Source organism: Taeniopygia guttata, chromosome 10, assembly GCF_048771995.1.
Source record: "Taeniopygia guttata chromosome 10, bTaeGut7.mat, whole genome shotgun sequence".
NCBI lineage: Eukaryota > Metazoa > Chordata > Aves > Passeriformes > Estrildidae > Taeniopygia > Taeniopygia guttata.
The window spans coordinates 5,088,917-5,111,000 of record NC_133035.1 but is presented as its reverse complement, the minus strand read 5'-3'; the positions used below and the strand labels follow the sequence as shown (position 1 = coordinate 5,111,000).

At 43.1% G+C, this 22,084-nt stretch overlaps 1 protein-coding gene across 7 annotated transcripts in view; it reads right to left on the bottom strand.

Annotated features, from left to right (window-relative positions):
- The window catches only part of RORA (RAR related orphan receptor A), a 354,582-nt gene that overhangs the window by 56,723 nt on the left and 275,775 nt on the right, over positions 1-22,084 (bottom strand). Inside the window, exon 1 of one of the 7 annotated variants that reach the window (XM_012578059.5) lies at positions 14,233-14,531. The exons of 5 other annotated variants lie outside the window; for them this stretch is intronic. In XM_012578059.5, coding sequence (XP_012433513.1) covers positions 14,233-14,263 — 31 coding nt within the window. In that variant the 5' untranslated portion in view covers positions 14,264-14,531. Of the gene's footprint in view, positions 1-13,696; positions 13,734-14,232; positions 14,532-22,084 lie in introns of those variants that run through there. One more of the 7 variants, XM_072934119.1, reaches the window with a different exon arrangement.

Sequence of the window (22,084 nt, the reverse complement as noted above, 5' to 3'; positions counted from 1 at the left end):
CACTCTTTCAGGCCATGCTAAATCCCCTCTGATTAGCTTGTTCAGTTATCTGATCTCATACTGAAAAAAGGTATGATTTTGAGAAGCAGTAACATGCACATCTTCACTGGGAGCCCTCACGGCATTATTGGCCCAGCTGAAAGGAGGGAAGAGTTCTTCCCCAGGAATTGCAGAGGCAGCTCAGCCTGCATTTGGTGACAGGGACCAGCTGCATGTTTGGTGCAACTCAGTGCTACAAAGAGAAATACAAACAGGACCTGCTATACCAACCTTGGGGCCACTTGCTGTGAATCCAGCCAAAGGACAATCTCCTCTAGACAGCCTTTGGGACAACAAAACAGCCTTGAGAAGAAGTGTTAAATGCCTAAAAGAGAGTTAGTTGGGAATAATTTCTCCCCTTCAACTAACGTGATTTATGAGCATTCAAATTGCTTGGGACATGGTATTATTTTCAAAAGGAAAAAATGAGTAGGTACTTAAAACTAAATTAATCTCAGGACTACTTTTCTACTGACATTGCTTACAATGGGCTTAATTATTTATGGGAAGAAACCATCCCATTGTATATCTGCTGGAATTTTTGAAAAACAAGTAAAGGGAATAAAAATTAAAATCTTGTTTGCAAAGATTAGCAGCAAGCAATCTGGGTTTTGTCTCCTCGGATAAATCTCCGAGATAGCTGGATCAAAGAAGGCCTTTGTGAAATAGACACTTTTCTGAGATGTTTGGAGACTTGGAACATTTTCCAAAGTGATAACCGTTTTGGTATCCAGCTTAAGACAACTTTGAAAGCATTTTCTGAAAACTGGAATTAATTATAATTAAATTAATTCTCTTCCACATTATATTTGGTGATTATATTTGAAGTCGTGCTATGTAATTTCAATTATTAAGGTGTTTTTACACTAGAAACAGATAAAAGTCCTCAGAAACGAAAACTTCCACCAATGAAAAAATGCTTGGCTAACAAAAACTGACTCCGGTTCAGAACTAATGCCTTTGCCAGCACACAGCAGCACTTCTCATGTGAGATACACAGCTTTATGCCAGCTTTGGACATGCTCCTAGAACTTTAACTTTAGGCTCCACAGAGACGATCTGGACATCTGTGCATGTTGCTCATTCAGGATATTCATTCACACATAAAGAGATCCCACCCCCTGCTAAAACAAAATTTGACCTTAGCACAGTTCCCCAATCAGTAATGCTGCAGCAACAGCCCAAGACAAGAAGTTAAGCCACACAACTCCACATTATTTTTGCTGGCACCTCCCTAAGAAAATTTTCAGTTCAATTTAATGAGGGGAAAGAGAAACGTATTGAAGGATTTCATTTTGGGATTCTGATTTTCGGAGCTGCTGGCAACTGCCCCGGGCAAGAGCATACACATGCTCTGTGACATACACTGTTAACCAACACTGGGTATTTTGAGTGTGGGACAGAGCCTCCAAAAGTTCATTATTGGTGTGTTTCATCTTTTGTTAGATGTTTTTTTGGTAATTCGAAAGTGAATTGTTCTTGAATTTAGCATATAAATTGAATTAATTTGATTAGTCTTTCTAAGATGTAAACTCTTGTCTCATCCAAACACAGTCTGTGCCAGTCAGCAGGTCAGGACTTGACACACTCAGTGAGGAAGGCTCCACCTTCTTCAAACAGCACAGCACAAATATGTCTGCAGTTCATTCTGCAGAGCAAGGTACTTGCACAGCCACTACACTCACTTCACAACAGTGGTCACTATTGAAAACCAATTATTATCATTCCCTAAGAAAAGCCTTGACTTCAGCATGCTGAGCATCCTCAGCTCTCCCCAGTGCCCCTGTGTGCACCACGAGCAGCCTGTGCCACCAGGAGGATTCCAGCACGACACAAGATCCAGGGAAGTCACTTTGTTGGTGAAGCTCTTCAGGCATAGCCCATTTCTCCCCATCAGCCACACAACAGACACAGAAATGGGTCTCCTTAAAAATAGCTGCATTATACTTTTCTCCGAACAGAAAAACATCAATTGATCATCCTTATAATGTCTTCCTCAAAATCCCAAAAATATCCATTTCTGAGGGGTCAAAAGCTCGAGCAACAGCTCCTTCTTCTTCCTCCTTGGCCACAGGGCCTTGCCATCGTACATGTACTGTCCCAGAATGGAATTCCTTCTCCAGGTGACACTACTGCAGTGAGGTAAGGATTGGTTTTAAACATATTTCTGGAAGAATAATTCTTTCATGTCATCATCACAGCCACCCAGATCTCTACATACACAACTGCTGCACCTCTTTGCAGTAACGTTACAGAGGATCCTGACTTGTTCCAAAGAGGTAATTACAAACTGCTTGCTGACAATTACTTCCAGTCTCAAAGCAAACAAGACAAACAATGGCACAAATCAGTGATCCATGTCATATCTTAGGCAACAACTTAATGATCAGAACCAATGTATTTAAAACACAGCATTAATGAAAGGAACATGCTAACAACACTTTACCTGACACTGTTTCACACACGTAAGAGCATAGTCTAGGGAGCTCTCAGAACATCAACTTGAAGGCAGTATAAAATACTGTGACCAGTAGCAGCAAAGGTGTTTTACTGGCAAAGAAAGTGCTAAGCACAAGCCTGAGCCTTCCTCCACAGATGTCCCTGCCCTGGCCTTCTGGAGAATTTTCTGTCCTTCCACCAAATGCAAATGTTTGTCTCTCCTGAGGTGCTCAAATTGTTATTTTCAAGCCTTGATGTCTTAAAACAATTCCCAGCAGTTCTTCTTAGCCTTTTACATTCTGACTTCTGTTTACTGATGCACTACTTCTCCAAGTGTAGTAGCACATCAATTAATTATACAGTAGTCTGCCTAATCAGGTTTCCCCAGGGTTTTTAACAGAAACCCTTTGTATTTCTTAATGATTCCACGAGATTGTGACTATTTTTAGTTCTGCAGTAAAAGAAATGAGTCTGCGGACAATACTATCTCCTAAAAAGGTGGAACTGCTATTAAAATGGTTGATCCAAGCACACTTGAACTTTGGAGAATTCAGATTTAGTCTGGATCTTATGATTAACATTTCTGTGTATAACATATGCAGTCACCATTTACAGAGATCTAAATTAAGTAGAAAGCCAGGAACTGAAGAATAGATGTGACCTACTTATCATTTTAATATTAAAACAGATACATTCAAGTTAATAGCAAAGCCTCCACTGCCTTCAATACAATTCACCAACTGGTCAATAAGAGTCCAACAATTTCCTTAACCAACTTCTCATGACCTGTCTTGTCCTGAAAGAGGACATGCTCTACATACCCAAATCACTTTTCTTTAGCTCTAAGGCAGACAGACACAAACTTTCTCTCTAATTTAAGGGGGAATTCAATATTAATAAGAAAAAACAACAAAACCCCACCAAATGACAGAACCACAACAAACTACTAAAAGCACAAATCAGTAGAAATACATCAAGCTTTCACATTATAAAACCTCAGAAAAACAGTAAAAAACAGGTGGAGGACTTCTCCTGTGCCAGAGCTGGTTACATATTTGGCTGAATTGTGTGTTGTACTAAGAAAGATTATCATTAAAAATATTAAGCAGACAGCTACCTTACTACAAAAGAGTTTTGCTCGTGGATCATAAGAAGAGTCTGTGTTGGAGGCACCTCTGGAGATTGCCTGATGCAGCCCCTGCCCAAAGCGGGGTCAAACAAGGCTCAGGGCTGGGTCCAATTGAGTCTCTCCAGGAATGGAGACTCCACAATCTCTCTGGGCAACATGACACAGTAGCTGACCACTGGCATAATGACAAATAAATCAAAAAGCAGACTTTCCCTTTCATTAGAGCATTTGAGGCCCCCTCTGCCCACCCTCCCCAGTGGAATGGCACTGCTGCAGACACAGCTCCCATCTGTCAGGCAGGCTGACACACCTGGGTCACTGTGAGACACAAACTCGGCGCTGACATCACGTAAGCTCCGACGCTCTCACCGAGTGCGCTGCCATGACCGGAGTGTGAGACACTGCTCCTAATTCTTACCTATCCCCCAAATCAGAAATGAAGATGTGCCAGAGATCATTTCCACATTATGAAAGCAGCTCTTTATAGCATTCCACAGGGACCTGTCTGCAAGGATGAACTGTATCTCTCTGCAGTTCCTTTTGTCCTGTATTTGTTCTTTGATGTACAAATATTCCACAGACTAAGCGGTGATCTCTTTGATGTTGAACTTTTATACTTTATTGCAACTAGCACACTTACAAGAGGAGCTGCCAGTCATTTTCACTTCTAAACATTCAAATTTCATGAGACATTTGCTTTATGAGTCAGATTTATTAGTAACTTATTATAAGAATTTCCAGAAGAACTGTGCTACTCTTCTGGACTGATAACTCGATTAAAAATCAAGACCTGATCAGGTTTTTCAGGTATTAATTAATACAAACATTGGCTAATATATCTGAGTGTATTTAACATAAAGAATAATTATGTAGTCAAGTATGTATTTCTTCACTCTCTTTTAGGTAATTCTGGATGGTGCTGGAATCCATCAGTGACCAAGAGTAGCTGCACTGGTAACAGGGCAAACAAGGCATGCAGGCAGTGGTACCTTTCTGGCCACTCTGCCTCCTCCAACACGTCACAGTTCAGGGACTTCCAGAGCCAGAGGCAGCCTCTGCAGTACAGTTTTTCATAATGCACCATGTACACATCAAATTTTAGGCTCACAATACCACAGCAGATTAAATTACAAAGTTAGTTACTTCTGCAGCAAAACAGTAATCAACACTGGCAGAAATGACATGTTAGGAAGTGCAAATTTACCACCACTAAATGCTACAGCTTTCAGTGTGACATAAAAAAAAGCATTTCCATTCTGAAGCACTTCTGTGAGGGTTTTTAAATCGATCCTACCAGCTGAAATTCTTTGGAGTGAGATTTCGGTATACACAAGGTCTCTGCTTTAGAGTGACCTTTACATTTTGGCTATTTTTCCCTTCTGTAAGTATAAACACTGTGGTTGAGAGGGAAAACATCAGAAGAAAATTAGAATATTTTGGAACAGTGTCATCAAGGAGGTAGCATTTCCCTATACTGAGCTCTAGGTTTCCACAAAAAAAAAAAAAAAAATCAGTACACCTACTGATGGTCCTCTCCAAGCCAAGTGCATTGCCAGTGTGCTGGTCAGAGAAATGCACCATGTTGGACATCTTAAATCACAAGTTCTAAAGTGAATAAACCATACAATAATTTTAGATGGTTTAAGTAAGTGAGCAAAAATATTTAAAATGAAACAAATCTGTTAAAGAAATGGACTCCTCTTTTTCCAAAACAATTCAGCTCAGAAAGAAGTGTTGTTAAGAGCTAGTGAGGTGTATGCAATGGAGGGATTCTCCAGCACCTGCCATGCCAGGTAGCCAAGTGCTGCACTCCACTTTTCTGGCTGGGAAGTGCAAAGTTAATCCCAGGAACACCAGCAGATTTTTAAGAAATCTGGACAGAGCTAGCCATAGCAATACCAGAAGCATCACATTTTCAGGGCCTTTTTCAGGTTCAGGCAGAAGTTAGTTCTCAGTGCTCACCCGGATTCTATCATGTGCGATAAAACAACTCACCAAGAAAAACACAAGGGTGAAATATCGTTCATGTTACCGAGAGGCTTCACACATAGTGTCCAAGGAAGCATCCCATGCGGGAGGCAGGAGAGAGAATTTTGATCCTCCTTGAAGAGAACAATAGAAGCATCAATTCCTCAATTTAGCTCCCCGAGCTGGCCCCTGTCCAGCCCCCGGCCGGGGCGCTGCCAGCGCGGCTGCTGCGCTGCTATCGCCGGGCACATCTGCGAGGCAGCAGCGCCCTGGGCCTGTTCGCCTCCGCCATTTAGCAGGCGCCTATGTATATGAGGTTTCTCAAATGAAACAGCTCTGGCTCTTTAATTAACCTGTCTGACTTCTTATTATCTCTTGATACAAGAATATGTCCAGTAGTTACAAACATCTTTATGTACTCATATTTTAAGCAAATGTTTCTTTTAATGCAATAAGGCACCTACGGTACGAGAAAAACTCTCCCCAAAATTTAACACAATGCATCTCTGTCAATCTAACAATTGCAGGGTGTGTCCCTTTGACAGAAAACAAGGCTGAGCGTGAGCTCAGCTCCTCCAGCCGATCACAATCTGCCCCTCTGCACATGGCAGAGGGTGCCCCTGGAGCAGTAGGGGCAAACACACCTCCCCAGCCCTGGAGAGCTCCAGCCTGGCAGTCCAAACCAGTACTGGACATTGGATTCACTTACATTTATCTGCTCCAAACCCAGTTACACGAGGTCCAGCATATGGCCAATTTTACAGGACTCCAGAAGGAGGTAGTCCAAGGAGAGGAAAAAGCAGGGGCACTCTACAATGAGCAGTTTTCTGCAGTGCACAGGATGGGTTAATTAATTCCCAAGCTGAGCAAAAAATAACTACAAATTTACAAGAAAATGTGTGTTTTCTCACAATAGCTACTCTGACAAATCAAACACAGACAAAGATGGGCTAATTAATTTAGCCAAATGGGAAAACGCGCCCATTACGAGAAGCATTACAGTTGTTACAGGAGGACAGCAGCTATTGCTGCTCCTGCCAAGTAGTACAGCAATTTATACTGTTCAAATTTTCACCAGAACTAAAGTATGCGAATATCTGTGTACTAAAAGGAAACTCCAAATGTTCTGATGACCAGACCAGCAATCATTTTTGACTGGCTTTCAACTCTCTACCTAGACTAAAGGCTCCAGGCGAAGAACACCTGGGGCTTAGAGAGAATTCAACCTTATTTTGGGGTGAGAAGATAAATGACCCTTTGAATCATGTCACATTAGGCACAGGGCCAGGCAGAGGAGGCTGGACAAGAGAGTGCTCCTCTCTTCAGAACTAGGAGTGAGGTAAACATAAGCTTATGTAAGTTTTAGGCACACTTAACCCATGGCACAGTATCACCTCCTCAGATCCCTGTCAGTCTCACAAGAGGTGTGAATTAAGCGCCACATGAAATGGGAACTTGATTTCTAATTGGATCATGTAAATTGTACAAGGCATTAAATAGCAAACGATACTTGGATGAAGGGAGAAAATTGCTGAGCCAGTGAAATGCATGAGCTCTCAGTATCTGCAAGAGCCGGAAGCAGAAGCCACTGCCATAATGCATTGCTCCCCACTTCATGCTGTTAACAAAATTACAGCGAGAATAGCTAAGACTTTAGGGCTTCTAGAACATCAGAGTACACTGCAGAAGACAGCACGTGCAAACGGTGACAGGACCTTTTCTCTGTTTTGGTCTATAATGCAGAGGGTATTCTGCAGACAGGAGGTGTGAGCACAGGTGCCAGGAGGTCCAAGCACACGGCTCTGGGCAGGGTGCCTGCAGGGCCTCTGACCAGCACCACCCAGAGCCAGTGAAATGCAAGGCTGGCATGCAGGAACATGACCCCTGCTCCCCTGGCAACCACTCTAAATCCCAGCTTGTGGTCCCTTCAGTTCGAAGGAACACTCTGACCAACCCTTTGTCACAGTGTATCTGTCTATGTAAAGACTTAATGTCAATTTTCTACCCCTTTGTTTGAGAATGATCAACTTCTTCTAAAGTACATAAAGAAAGAGTCATGCTGTTGGTTTTATGAAGCATTTTGTCCCAGGATTCAGTGGCAAGAAACAGCACAGAAGAACACAAACAGTACACAATAATTACACGGCTGATACCCTGTAAGTATGCTGACTATTCTATTTGCATTGTTCAGAAGTGAAGAGGTTAGACTTATTTACATCCAAGCAGCTTTAATTAAGCTTTGAGATAAATGCTCTTAAAATGAAAGCTGAGATGATTATACCCCTCTCCACATTGATTTTAGCCTAGACGGTTATTTGGTCATGCTTTGCAGCATGACAAAAGGCCCAAAGGCTGAAATCACACAAACAGGAGAGCCACGAGCGATGGGTCCTGCGCCACTCATCATCACAGAGGGAAGAAAACAAAAAACACAGAGAAATCTGAACTTGACTGTTTAGGTGTGGTGGAGCTGGGCCACAGGTGGAAGGGCAGCAGCAGTGGGAGCTGCTGACCCCTGCCAGTCCCCACTGAGATGAAGTGCTCCAGGGGCACTCACTGACAGCAGAGAGAACACGGGCTACACCTGACCCCAACAGTGCTGGGCAACCCCAGACTTCTCTAGGGGGAATCGTGCACTTGTGAGAGCTTTACATGTCAGAGGTTCACATTAAGCTGCAGCCAGAGAGTGTGAGGAGCATTACCCATGGCAGACACTGCAACAGCATGGGCAGACCAGTTCCGTGCTCCTGAGTGGCAGCACACAGGCACCAAGAGAGTGGTGGGAGAAGCTGAGGAAGATGTCCCAACTGGCAGGGCCCTGATTTCCCTGCATATCCATTTACTCCTGTCAACATGCCTGCTTCACCTTCCCTTGGCACTGAAAAGAAAAAGGGAAGCAAACGCTAATTTAATGACATTTTTCAGGGAGGTGGAATCAGTGGTAACCTGTGCAGGCAGACAAACTCGGAGTAGAGTGGTGGTACCTCAGGGGGCTTTCTGCAGTGCCCTGAGCTCTCCAGCGAGCTCCTGCTGCAGCAAACCCCCAGTGTGGAGAGGGGAACAGCACAACACCCCGTGAGTCACTGCCGCCCTGAATCACTCCCTCGTGTTCCCAACAGAAGGTGCAGGCAACTGGGAAACAGCCTGAAACTGCGCCGAGCTTGCCAACCTGTATTTTGCACAACTTCCCAGCCTAAATGCCTCCAGCAAGCTACAGACTTTGCTCAGCACAGGCAGCCTACAGGATGAAGCACGAGGAGAAAGTCCATCTCCATTCCCCCTAAAAGGCTTTCTGCTTCAACTTTCTAGTTAGTGACTTGTTTCATCCAAAAAGCAGAAGTCTGCATGGTACAGACTCACCTTTTTTTTTTGCATTACTTAGTTATTCTTGGAGGACAGAGTGCTCCCCTCCCCTGCTAATGTTTATTGCAAAAAGAGAAAAAACGCTGATCTTCAAAAAGGAAGCAGACAGTTTCTGTACCATTAGTTATGTGCATATCCCTTAGATATCAGTCCTCAAGGAAAGACAAACCACAAAAGGAGAGAACTACTGCTTGCTTGATCTCAGGAGTTATCAGCTGTAATTGCAAATTACAGCTCACAGATAAATACAAGAAAGGTGAATATTTTTCTTTTCATTGTGAATAAAAAAACCCAGAAAAACATTCTAAAATGTATCAAGTCTGACTGTAATAACATTCTTGTAATATGCAGTTATTTTGCACATTACAAAAACTTATCTCCTGGGAATGGAAAGGGAAAAAAAAAGAACATACTGCATCTCAACTTCCCCCAATACTAGATAGAGAAATGCAATGTATCTACTCAGGAGACACACAAGAATTTGCCAATTTTGATTTAGTACATATAGATTAGAATAAAATACACTAGTTTAGAACTCTGTTGTGCAGTCAAGATGAAATACTAACAAGCCTGAGATATTTTTTACACTGTGGGCAAGAGAAACAAGAAAAAAATATTTAAAACTACTTAAGGTTAAAATTGAGTGCTACATCATCCTAGAAAAACCCCTCCAAACATGCTAGGTTCGCTATAAAGGGGAATGAGTAAAGAAATCAGTCTTTTTCACACACAGAGGGGAAGAACTTGATATAAAGAGGACTCAGTTCTTCACTAAGGTCTCTAGACACTACTCCCCAAACTAAAAAATGCCAAAACAAACATTCAGCTCCCCACTGCAGAGGCAGGCTGCAGAGCTGCAGGCCGTTCCCCTGCACCAAGTGACCCAGCTGGTATCTGCCCCTGACACCCCCATCAGCTCACTGAATAAAGCAGAGGACATTTCGTGTCTGCCAGAGCCCACACCCCAAACACCAGCCTCCTCTATACCCTCCTCTCTCATCTCCTCGGGGAGTCGTATTGTTTTGTTTCATAAAAAAAGGGTACAGAAGCCCTTGAGTTGTGTCTGTAGACTGCTTGAGTTTTGCCCCAGTTATTCAGAAGTGTCCTAGAAGAATTATTTTTAAGACTGCATTACGAGCCGTTGGGAACAGGCTCACCATTTTAGCTAGAAAAGAGCTGTATGTAAGTTTAAAGAGTCTGATCTAGTGAGATGCTCAGCACCCACAGTTTCTGCTGACCTAAACAGGACAGAATCTCCTTACTTGAAATGAGTGTCCCCAGCTGAGACTTGTACAGAGCATGCGACTGCCTTTGATTTTCACAGAGCGAGACATAAAGACAGATTTCCTCTTTTACTTTTAAATCTCGAGAGTCTTTCAAAGAGCCTGAAAAGTACATTTCAGCAATAAACCTCAAACCAGTCTTATCCTGTGAATGTAATGCAACAAATGTCTTAGATACAAGCAAGTCATTCAGATCAGTCGTATGAAATTAAAGCAGCAAGAAAACAGCCTGTCAGCTTGCAATTCCAAAGGCCAGATTCTGTTAATATTTAGTCAACAGAAGTTCTGTACTGGAGTATTTCCTAAATTGGATTTAACTTTCAATAGTGCCACAGTGAAGGTAAATTTAAACACACTTCAATTTGCAAAGCTACCCTTTTTTTTAAAACCTATGGCAAGATAATTTTCCATAGGCATTTGTTTACCGGTGAAAAACACCGAGTAATTACCTGGCTGGTGCCAGGATACATGACAAAAAACACGACAAAAGGTCAGGCTTGACAGACTGGGAAAAGCTCACCCAAATGAAGTAGCAGTGCGTGCATCCCTGCCTGCCCCAGAGCAGCCCGGCTCTGCCGGCTCCAATCGCTTCAAGGAAAGCACCTGGGGCAGGGGGACAGCGGCAGCCGGGGAGAGCAGCCTCCTGCCCCGCTGCAGCCGGGGAACTGCAGCCTCCTGCCCCGCTGCAGCGGGGAACTGCAGCCGGGGAACTGCAGCCTCCTGCCCCGCTGCAGCGGGGAACTGCAGCCGGGGAACTGCAGCCTCCTGCCCCGCTGCAGCCGGGGAACTGCAGCCGGGGAGTGCTGCCGCCTCCTGCCCCGCTGCAGCTCAGGCTCTCCGCAAAAATGCAGCAGATTCCAAAAATCCTGTGTACTAATAAGGAAACCGGTGGAGTCGTCTTCCTTAAACAATGACTGAATTTTAATGACTGAATTTTCCTTTGGAGACACTGCCAGTAGAAAGGCTAGTTATATTTCCAACGATCCAAGCACAAACCCCAAAAGCAAAACAATTTCCCTTACAGCCTAGGAACAAAAGAGTACTCATCTGGTCCGTCTTCCACAAAACAGCAACAGACTGAACTTTATATCAACACAGCAATAGTCAGGATTAGCACCTCAAATACCACCTTAACAGTAAATACACCTGGGTTGAAATAGCTTAGAAAAATTACATCAGCCTTCCCACCAATCTCTATTTAGGAATGTCCACATGAATGATAATGCAACTATTGCCAGGTTCCTGTCCATACTTTGTAACTCATCAGGGGACTGAACCCTTCTGTCCAGGCCTGCTGATGGTACAAGTACCTGAGCTCTCACCAGCACTGACTGACACACCTCTGTACAACACAGGCACCAGAACATGGAACAATCCCACAGCAAGGAAACCATCTCCCCTGGCTTGGGCTCACCTCTGGTTCTGCACTGGCCTGACAAACCAAGCCCTGTTTCTACTCCAGCGCAGGGTATCTGCTCATCAATTCAGCACTTAGCACTACTCTCCTTGAAGTCACCCCTGATGCTCCTGCCAGGGAAGACTCTCTGGAATAAGATCTGCACCAGTGACTACGCCGGCAGAATGATCGGATTTCTTTGCAAACTTCACTGGTGAGCCCGTAAAGTTGCTGGGCCCCTTAATAGTGTCAGCTGCTTAGCTGACTTGCCTGCGTTACAAACTAAAAATGCAAGGCTTCCTGGAGACTCTACAGACTCACAGCAGTTGATAAGTAATTTCTAAAAGCCCATCAATCTAGAAAATACTTATTTAGCCATTAAGAACTTTGATGCTTCATCTCTGCCTGTTTTCTTAGAAATCAGTTGGAAAAAAGTCCTCTTTCTGCTCTGCCTGAAACGAGAAAGTGTCATTTCCTAACATGCAGCCTGTCTCAAAGACGCGCCCAGGCTCTTCCCTGGGCTGGTCTGTTCCCAGCACTGCAAGTGTGAGTGCAGCTCTGCGTGTGTGACAGCTGGCCCGTCCTCACCCACCAAACCTGGACACAGGCTCAGGACTGTGCAGAATTAAAGAGAACACATTTGCCAGAACACTGTGTTGCTAGAAAAATACAACTCCCAAATTAACTTCACATGGCATCAGTTTGGGCTAGCTAAACAGCAATAGGAAAAGCATTAATACTCCCCCTTTTCACCCAAAAAAGAAAATTAAACCAAACGTGAAAATCCTGTATTCTTCTGAATACTGTAATTTTTTGCACATTAATTTCAGAACTGGAAAATATTAGAAGATGCCACCACAGAATAGAGAACAAACAAGCTACCAAATTCGTGCATTTTTCCCTTTTACTTTTGAGCTCAAACAAAATCCATTCCCTATTCTATTGGTCTGCTTCTCTCAAATCATAATGTTGGCCTGTGGATATATTATTTCATAGCAGTCAGAGGCCCTTTTAAGACAAATGACAGCACATTTCCTCCAGCTGAACCCTGTCCAGCAAATTAGAGAAAGGATAAGAAACCAAGGAAGTTTTTTAATGCACTAGAAAACGAAACATTATTTAACATGAATTAAATGTACAGTAGAAGTAGTCTGTAAAAAGCACAAAGACCTAAGCATTTCCATAATAAAGCCACTAGGAATTACACTTTAAAATCCAAAGGCTGGACTCTGCCAAGATTTTACATCAGTGTGGAATTGGTTTAAATGTAACTCCCAAGAGAATAAAAAATGTATTTCAAAGTTAAATTGCTGTAAAACATCTGCCTGCTCTTTTACAACACACCTTAAATCTGTCCAGAAGCACACAACATAATCACACCCCCCAATATTTTTGTGTTTGTAGTTCCCTCCCTCTTTTAGAAAAATTGTTTATTTAATTTCATGGTTCTAACAGGCTTATAAGGAATACACTGAAAAACTGTTATCAGAATATGTAGAATTCTAAATGACTGCTAAAATATCCATGTAGTTTGCACTTAAAAAAAATACACTTCCCTTTGTTACAGATGCAAGTATTTGAATCAACCCAATTACATTTTCTTGCCAAATACATTCGGCATGGCTAATGATTAATGAATACAGTGCTTTTCTTTTTATTCACATAGGCTTCTCTCCAAGAAGAAAAGGAAGCCAAGTAATTGAAAATTACCGTCCTTAAACACTATGTTGCTACTGGTGTGCATTACCTAGTGCCTTGATAAGTAGAAAAAAAAGAAACAGTCTCTAACTGAAGCAAGACTCAGTATTCTTTTTCAAAGTAACTAAAATTTTTTAAAGATAAATCTTGCCTAAAATTAATTTTAATCAGCACACATCTGGTATTTTAGTGGGGGCATTAAATTCATATGTCTTTAGATTACCGTGAAAGGATACTGCATGTAAGTAAGATGGTTACTTGGTTTCGATTTTTTCCCTTTATTTAAAAAAAAACCCAAACCCATGACTTTAAAAATACTGCAATGCAAAGCTCTACTGTGGACCTAATTTTACTAGAAAACAGGGCAGACTACAAACATACCTCTAAACTTTTGGTATCTCATCAAAAACTTCGTTTGACTGTCCTCAGTCTGCTACTGCCCCTTATTAAGGACTCGAATCCGCAAGAAGACAGAACTCCAGGTTTAGAAAAAACAAGTCTCTAAGTAATTCTGGTCTTTCCTTTTATTCCAAAGCCCTTGAAAGATGAGCACCTGCCCGAAGACGGCATTTTAGCCCCATCACCTGCCCAGAGGATGCTGCACGTCCTTTCCTGTTTGCTAGAGTCAGATTTTACAGAGCGCGTTTTCTTCGCGGGCTCGTAGGCAGCCCGAGCCCATCCGGTGTCCGCCCGGAGCGGCCGCAGCGCTGCCCGCCCAGCGCCGTGCCGGCACCTGGGCTCCGCGCTCTGATCCGCCGGCCCCGGCCCGGGCCGAGCGCCCGTCCCCCGAGCGCTGCCCGGGCCCCGCACGGCCGGGGCCGGACCCCGAGCGGCGGCCCCGGCGCGGGGAGCGCGGAGGCCGCGAGTCGGGCGGGCCCCGCTCCTTCCCGGCCCCGCTCGCCCGCGGACGCGCCTACCTTTCATCGCGGCGAGCACAACGCACATCATTTGTCAGCGGCGAACGGCGGGGAGCGGAGCGGAGCGCGGCGGGCAGGAGGCGGGGAGGGGAGGCGGGACGGGCCCTCGGCGTGAAGCGCCGCCGCCGCCTCAGCAGCAGCCGCCGCCTGCCAGCGCAGAGCCGCGCCGCGCCGCCATCCCCCGGCCCATATGAGGCTCCATGTGACCCGCTGACACCGAGCCAGCCCCGGCCCCCCGCCTTGTTTACAGCGCCCGGCCCGGCCCTCCCTGCCGCCGCCGAGGGGCGGGCACGGGGCGCGCCCGGCGCCCGGCACCGCCCCCGCCGCCCGGGGCTGCTCCGCCCGGCCCGGCCCGGCCCGGCCCGGCCCGGCCCGGCAGGTGCTGCGCGGCCCGGGGCTCTGGGGCGGCCCCGCTGCCGGGGCGGGGACAGCGGGGCCGGGCCGGCGGCAGCGCTCCCGCACAGCGCTCCCGTCCCTCGGGTCCCGGCCCGCAGCTCCAGTGCGCGTTCGCTCCCCGCAGCCCCCCCGAAGTGTTGTTTTAAGTAAAAAATAACCGCGTTACCGCTACAGCTTGGCACGACGCTCTGCACTTAATAGTTGCTGACTCGATCAAGCAGAGCAGCATTTACATTTTAAATCTGTCTGGTGATGGGTTCAATGCTTTCTTAGGATTTACTTGGAACGTCTGAAGCATGATACCAGTGCTGGAGTTTTCATCTATTCTGTAGCATCAGCTGTCACTGCACTGTCAGTTTTACGTTCATGGATATACACACATCCACACTACAGGAGGGATAGCGCATGACTGAGCACACATATAGACACAAAAATAATCCAACCTATTAAAAAAACCCACACTTTGCTGAAAATTGCATTAACAAAACCAGTATTTTTTCCAATTCCTGTCTTAACCACTGAAATAAAATGTCATGAAATACAAAGCCACACAAAAAAACCGATGCATTACAAGCTGTTTAAGAGGGGACAGAATATACCATTTAATCTAATTGAACCAGAATGTAAGTATTTAATGAAAAGAAGGGAAAATAGTTACAAACAGAAGCCAGAGGAACCATCTTAATATTTGAAACAAAGCCCTATATTTAGAAAGCCTTTATGAGATGAGGACACTGAAACAATCTACTGTTAAATGACCCCTAATGGCTAATTCTTACCTATTTCTTTAATGAGTTCTTAGTACATTATGATATTATTCAAACGGGATTTGATCAAAGTGTACTTACCATTTATCAGTCTAGTCATTCAAGCCCCATTAATGCAAAATACTGTTTTAAATTTTCCTTATTTCAAAAAACATTAAAAATTCCAAGAGCTACTCTGCTGCAGTAGCATAAATTCAGCAGATATCTTTGTCATAAAATTTTCCGTCTGTATTTGCTCTGCTTACATTAAGCTATTCCTACCAATAGCACATGTATAGTGAGATACTGCTCAGAAAATTTACAGTGGCAGACCTGGTCCCAGATGGGTTTGTGCTCGTGGAGTTTTACCTGCATGAGCACAAACTTTACAAGCTGTAAAGTTGCAATGTGCTGAACAGAAACTTTACAGGGCATTCTGGACTGAATCAAATCCCACCAACAGTGGTGCTCAGAGCTCTTCAGGGCCTGGAAGATGCTGCTTTTACACATGGGCCAACCGTGGAATTTAGATGCAGCCAGAAAGCTTGGAGCATGCACAAGAGAGAAGAATGACGTCTTAACGCATTGTAATGTGGAGTTAGATCTTTGTAAACATTTTACTCTGACACAGCTAGTAATGTCAGACCTATGGCCTGAAAAATGTCAGAGACCATTAGCACTAGTTGTCTTGTCAGACATTTAACCTTAAGGTACACAGCGTTACATTATTACTGATCTGGATTTGTTTCCAGTCCAGCTGAAATGCAACTGGTAATCTGGAATGACATCTGATGTGCTAAACGGCTTCAATAATAAGCAGATGACACAGATTTGCATTTTTACAAATGCCTTACAAAGGCTACTTCATAAAATTATAGAAGATTTATCATCAGACGTTTAAGTGAGAAGAGTATACCTAAAATAGTTTATTATTTGTTATCAATATCCCATCTAAAGCAATCTGCTGACTTTTGAATATGTAAACACATCCATTCGCACTTAGGTTTTCTGTCTCCGATTGACCTCATCATAAAAACTCCATCCAAAATCCATTTCCTTCCCCATTTACCAAACGACGGCAACAGTGAAAGTCTCACTGGAGTTCAGACACGGTATCAGTGACAACACAATGTGCCAGTCAAATAATACTGAGCTGAGCATTACAGTACACTTGACAGGCAATTGCTCTCACTGTTTGTGCAGCAGGGTTTCATTTGACTGATAGGAACGCTTCCCAGCTTCCAGAGCTTGTCGTCTATCCTGCCTGTTCCTTCAGCTTTTGATAGATACCCATGAAACACTGGAAGACTGCAAACTCTTCACAGGAGAGACACTGCACCTCAGGGTACACTCAATTCTTGCCTTGATTTCTGCATTCAAAGACCTCCTGAACATGTTAAATGCATTTATCAGTGGTTCAGACTGAGCAGTGGCCTGTTAATAGACCTTGACCACAGCACGTGCTCATCTTTGAGCCACTGTGGCACAGCCTGAGCACACCCAAACATCCAGGAACTACAAACCTTAGATTGCAGCTTTAGGGATGGGAACAGATTGGGGAACCTTATCAAGCATTGCTCTGTGTTGTACTGACATAAAAGGTGTTCAGCTTGCCAGCCTAACCACAAGCCTCTGCAACAATCTGAGGGAAACAAATGTTTCTAGAAATCTTTTCAACTCTGCTGCAAAACAGAGAAGCCTTCAATTGCTAACAGAGAAAGGGGAAACACCTATGAGCTATTAGCACTGGTAATGCAAGAGACAGCATTAATTGAGGATAGAAAACACTGAGAAGCTTCCTCCACCTCTTTTTAAACCTACTGAGCAAAGTAATAAATTCAGCTTCCAAGATGAACCAACAACTACTCCTAACTACTTTTCCAAGGACAGCCCCAAACAGAAGTAGTTTAAATGCAACTAATTAAAGAAAGATGTTTATGTTGTTCTGACTTGAAATGTGAGTGGGGAGCATTTCTGCAGACTGCTGGGTCAAGTTTTGCATTCTTGCCTAAGCTGCATGGTTAGGCTTAATTTAGGAATAATTTTGAGACCTCCTTATCACTAAAATTTAAGATTTGAATAATAAATATGGGGCACAACCACCACCCTTCTTCCCTACCTAACACAGAGGAAAAGAGCATTCTTAAAAATAAAATGTGTCATGTAATCACCCCATGTCTGAAGGAGGTTTAGCCACACAGGGTTGTTATGAAGCTGAAGCTGTCAAACCACTCTGAGGTACAGCATTTCCCCACTGCTCTATCACTGCTACAAACACAACTGCATGCAAACTTCTTGCAGGTCAAGGGCTGCATGCTGCATTCTCCCATGGAGATGAAAACCTACTTACTGGGAAGGAAATGTGATATAGGAGTGCTTCAATAAATCATCCAGAGCCTCCACATTTTCAGCTTTAGCAAAGACAGCTTCTTCACTTCTTTTAAAATGACCTAGAGCTAGGTTTACATATATATATTCACTTATGTGCTTAGACTGGCAGTATAAATCCACATAATCATGCATATTTTTAATTATTTTTCTGAAGTCTTCAAAGGCTTACAATGAAATAAGTTCTTTAAAATGTTTAGGAAATCTTATATTGATTCACATAGGCAGTAACATTCAGAAATGCTCAAGTACTTTTCAGGACTTCAAACAACTATGGAAAATGTTGAATATTTCTTTTCAACATTTAAAGAGCTCCTCTGAGGAGTTAAGCGCTGCCCAGAGATGGTGACAACAGCTGCTGGTAAAAGGGAAGCAGCAGGTGATACTGAAAGCAAAGCCTTTCTGCAACTGCAGCCCAATCACATGTCCTACTATCAGGAAGCATTCAGCTCCCAGCTTGTATTAGTGTTGCAGGTCTAGATGTGACCAGAGTTTAAAGCCTACAACAAATTCCAAGTATCAGAACACTCTGCTTTTGCCTTCTTACTCAACAACAGCCATATGTGGAAACATGCAGATGCAGTGATCACAACATCCTTGTTTACCAAATACACCCAAAACCAAGTATAGGGAAACTGCAGCTCTAGATAATCTTTAAAAACACAGTTCACAATTCTGTCCACCCTGTTGGCAATCAATTTTTAAGGGGCTCCCAGCTGTTATATGCAACACCCCCAAAAAGAAAATGATTGCTCCCTAATACATATCCCCCTCTAGATTTAGTGGTGTTTTAGTCTTCATTTATTTCTAGCCCTCCAAGTAGCACACTGTTGAAGATGAATCTAACTGAGGTTGTCCTCATTAAGTTGCCTCTTTTTCATCTATTTAAAATTACTACTATGCTGACCCTGCAATCATTCCATTTTGCTTCAGACAAAATCCCTGCCTCAGTTCCTGCTGAGGAGGTTCCTTCTGTGCCTCGTGGGCCTACAGCTATATATCTTAATCAAGTCATTTTAGAGACTACCCCACAACTCCCAATTAAGTCCATTGCTATCCCCAACTGTTGAACTGCTTGCTGTGCTTCGCCAAACAGCTGCTGCAGTTCTGCACCTGGTGAAATGAAGTATGAGTTGACAAAATGTTTTAGGGTTCATCTGGATGAAAGGTAAGCCCTTTATTATTATCAGCTAGGCATGCTGTTAGTAGCAAAAGGTTTTAAAGATCTAGTCAACTGAATTTTCACCCAGCTTCCTCTCATCTTGAAAGGCTATCATATTTGCTGCTTTTCAGAATCTAAGGTAACAGCAGCACACTTTGGAAATAGAGTGATTAGAAAGATGAGATTATCACCAATTCATCATCTGCCACCAATTGCAAATGGGGCCATGGAAAGAACACAAAATTGTCAAGAAATAGATCAAACTGGACTTGGTAGCCCCTCCCTTTTGCCTACACCTAAAAGGGCATGATGAAGTGATTAGTATTGGATTACTGATCAAACCGGCACTGCAGAGTCCATGTCTGATCCCAGAAAGATTCTCATTGATACAGTTTTGAAGGATCAAATCTTCCTGCAGCACCCTGACATTAATGTTGCCAAAAAGCAGGAATTGTTTGAAAGCTGTTAGAGCTCTCTTTATCATGCACAGTCTTACCAGGTTATTTGGCCAGTGTTGCTTCCAAAAACTGCAGCTATGTATTGTTCTGTATATCCCTTTAGGTGGGGAAAAGTCAATAGACAGGGTATAAACCAACTGCTGATTGGCAGCAGCACAAAGAACAGCAAGATACTAATTATCCTCAAAGAAGTAATTACTAGACCCTTGTTTAAGGATCCTTGCCACAGAATAGACAGGCTCTCCAAAGAACCACCTTTTCCTATAAATCAACTGAGAGAGAATCATGCTGGTTGTAGTGGAACATCTTCAGCGTAGTTTAGAATCTCCCTGATTCCTTTTGCTCCTTAGCACCTTGGTGTAAGCTTCTGTAGCACAGAGACAGAGTGGGCAAAGCTGCTCAGTTACCAACATCTAGCATCTTAAGCCTAACCATTTTTAACTCATAATTTAAGTCATAATTTAATTCCAGATGAGAGCAGATGCCTGGATGCAGAGATCTGTCAGCTGGACAGGTGCTGGGGCCTTCAAGAGGCCTGCTGAGAGTAGACAGAACCTCCAAGTGCTTTGGTCCCTTTCTGAAAAATACCTTAGCAGTATTAGAAAAGTTCTCACTTCCCTGAAAAGCCTTTGGTCTATAGAATTTTTATTCAATTTTATGGGTAACAACTGGGTTTCACAAGGTGTTAGGTCCATTTCCCAAACTTTTGTGCATACGGCCATTCACAGAAGAATTGCAATGCCCACGGGGATGCCCAAGACCAGCCTGGAGCATTTACTACCCCCAGCAAATTGATGACTGGCTTTAGATCATTAGACAGTTACATACCATGGATAAGTAACAGGTTTTTGCCATTTTTTAAATCCCTGGGCTTCCCTTTCTTCCCTCTTTTGCATCATCAGGGATAGCCAAGGTTTCCTCACAAGTGTGTCTGGCCAGATGCAGCACCAAGAGGAACCCTGGAGTTTCCTGGCCTTTTTCTGATATAGTGCAATAATCAAGATGATATGGGCATATCCCAGTGGATCCTCTGCCACTCCATGTGCCATGGGCATTCACAGCACTTCAGCCTCTTTTCTTCCCTTGCTGCTTATGGCAATGCTCTCAATCTGTTGAACAAATGGAATGCTTCAGCTATTCTTAATAATAACCAGAGAAATGTTAATCTACAGGCAGCCAGAGTTGTGCTTTCTGCCCATAAACTCTGGTAATGATGTCTAAGTCAAGTAGCCAGAGAACAATTGAAGCAGTCTCACATATGGGATGAGGATGTTCCACAGAAGGAATTTGTGTTGCACCCAGTCCCAGATTGAGCAGAAGTAACCTGAGACCAGCTGTAAAAATGTCAACATTTCAATTGCTCCATGTCATGCCCAGTGACAGTCAAACCTCCCTCTTACATTCTGTGAGACCAGCAAGCAAATTTTGCCCATTTTCAACAATGTGATTAAAAATGTGAGCATTAGTGGGACAGATAAGATATTCTGGGCACTCAGAGAACTGATATAGAAATTATTTTTCTTTCATGGAAAGTAGAAGCATCTGTCCAGCCAAGCAAACCAAGCAATGATTCTGCATTATGAAATACTCTTTTTATAACTATTGATGTTTCAGTTGGTAGTGCCACATGTCAATAGTGAGTTTACTGCTTACATTTAAAGTACAGCTTTCAGGACAGGATTCATCTAAGCTGACATTGTCTGATCAGCAGCATATTTCCTGCTCCTGTGAGCATATACATTATTTATACAGCTTTGCACTATAGATCTTGTACCTTTTCTATGTCCCAATGCAAAATGCAAGCTTAGAAGCAGACATGCTTTCTAGGACAACTAAAATTCCGTGTTAGGACTCTCTCCAGAATGAAGTCTTCAGGCCACAGTTATATGGGCTTCTAAGCCTGTCTGACCATTTCTTTTCCAGCACAATGCTTAATAGAGAGGGGATAAATACTGTGTTTAGCATTTTCTCCAGTTCCACCTCAGATTAATACTGAGCTCCAGAACAGAAACTTTGGCAAGTCAAACATATTCTCTGCTCATGTACTAATAGATCATTGCTAATTTCTCTCATTTCTCACTTCTTCAAACTTTAAAGCCACTTCAGCAGCTCTCACTCCTGATGTCTTCCTCCACAGCACCATTACATTCTTGAAATTACCAAAGAAAATTCATTACTTCTGATACCATTAGTAAAAAAATAAATGGCAGCTGATTATGGCTTTTAAGGCTTCAACTTTAAAGAAAACACAAATCTTAATGATCTATTTTCAAAAGTCAATACACCTTCAACTACTGTACTTCAAACAAACAAAACACTGCATACCTACTTAGAGTGGTAAATAAACGATGATACAGTTCCTGGGCATGAAATCCATACAGATAATTCCTTTGCATAATTCTGATTATTAGACATGATAACGTGACACTGTTGAAAGATACCAGACTTTAATAGAAGCAAAATAATAAGATGATTCACTTACAAAGGAAGGTAATTATTTGAGAGCACTGTTTTGCTAATGATCACCAAGTTAAGAGAACACCTGCACAGAACTATCTTTCACTTTGGAAAGGGGAGTGCAGTATTCTAAGCTGATAAATTTGATTACAAAGAAAAGCACATAGAACAGAACACCAATAGAGAATCATCTATTGCTTCATCTAAAATTGGGTTTTATAATCTGCAATTGTATTAATTTAACT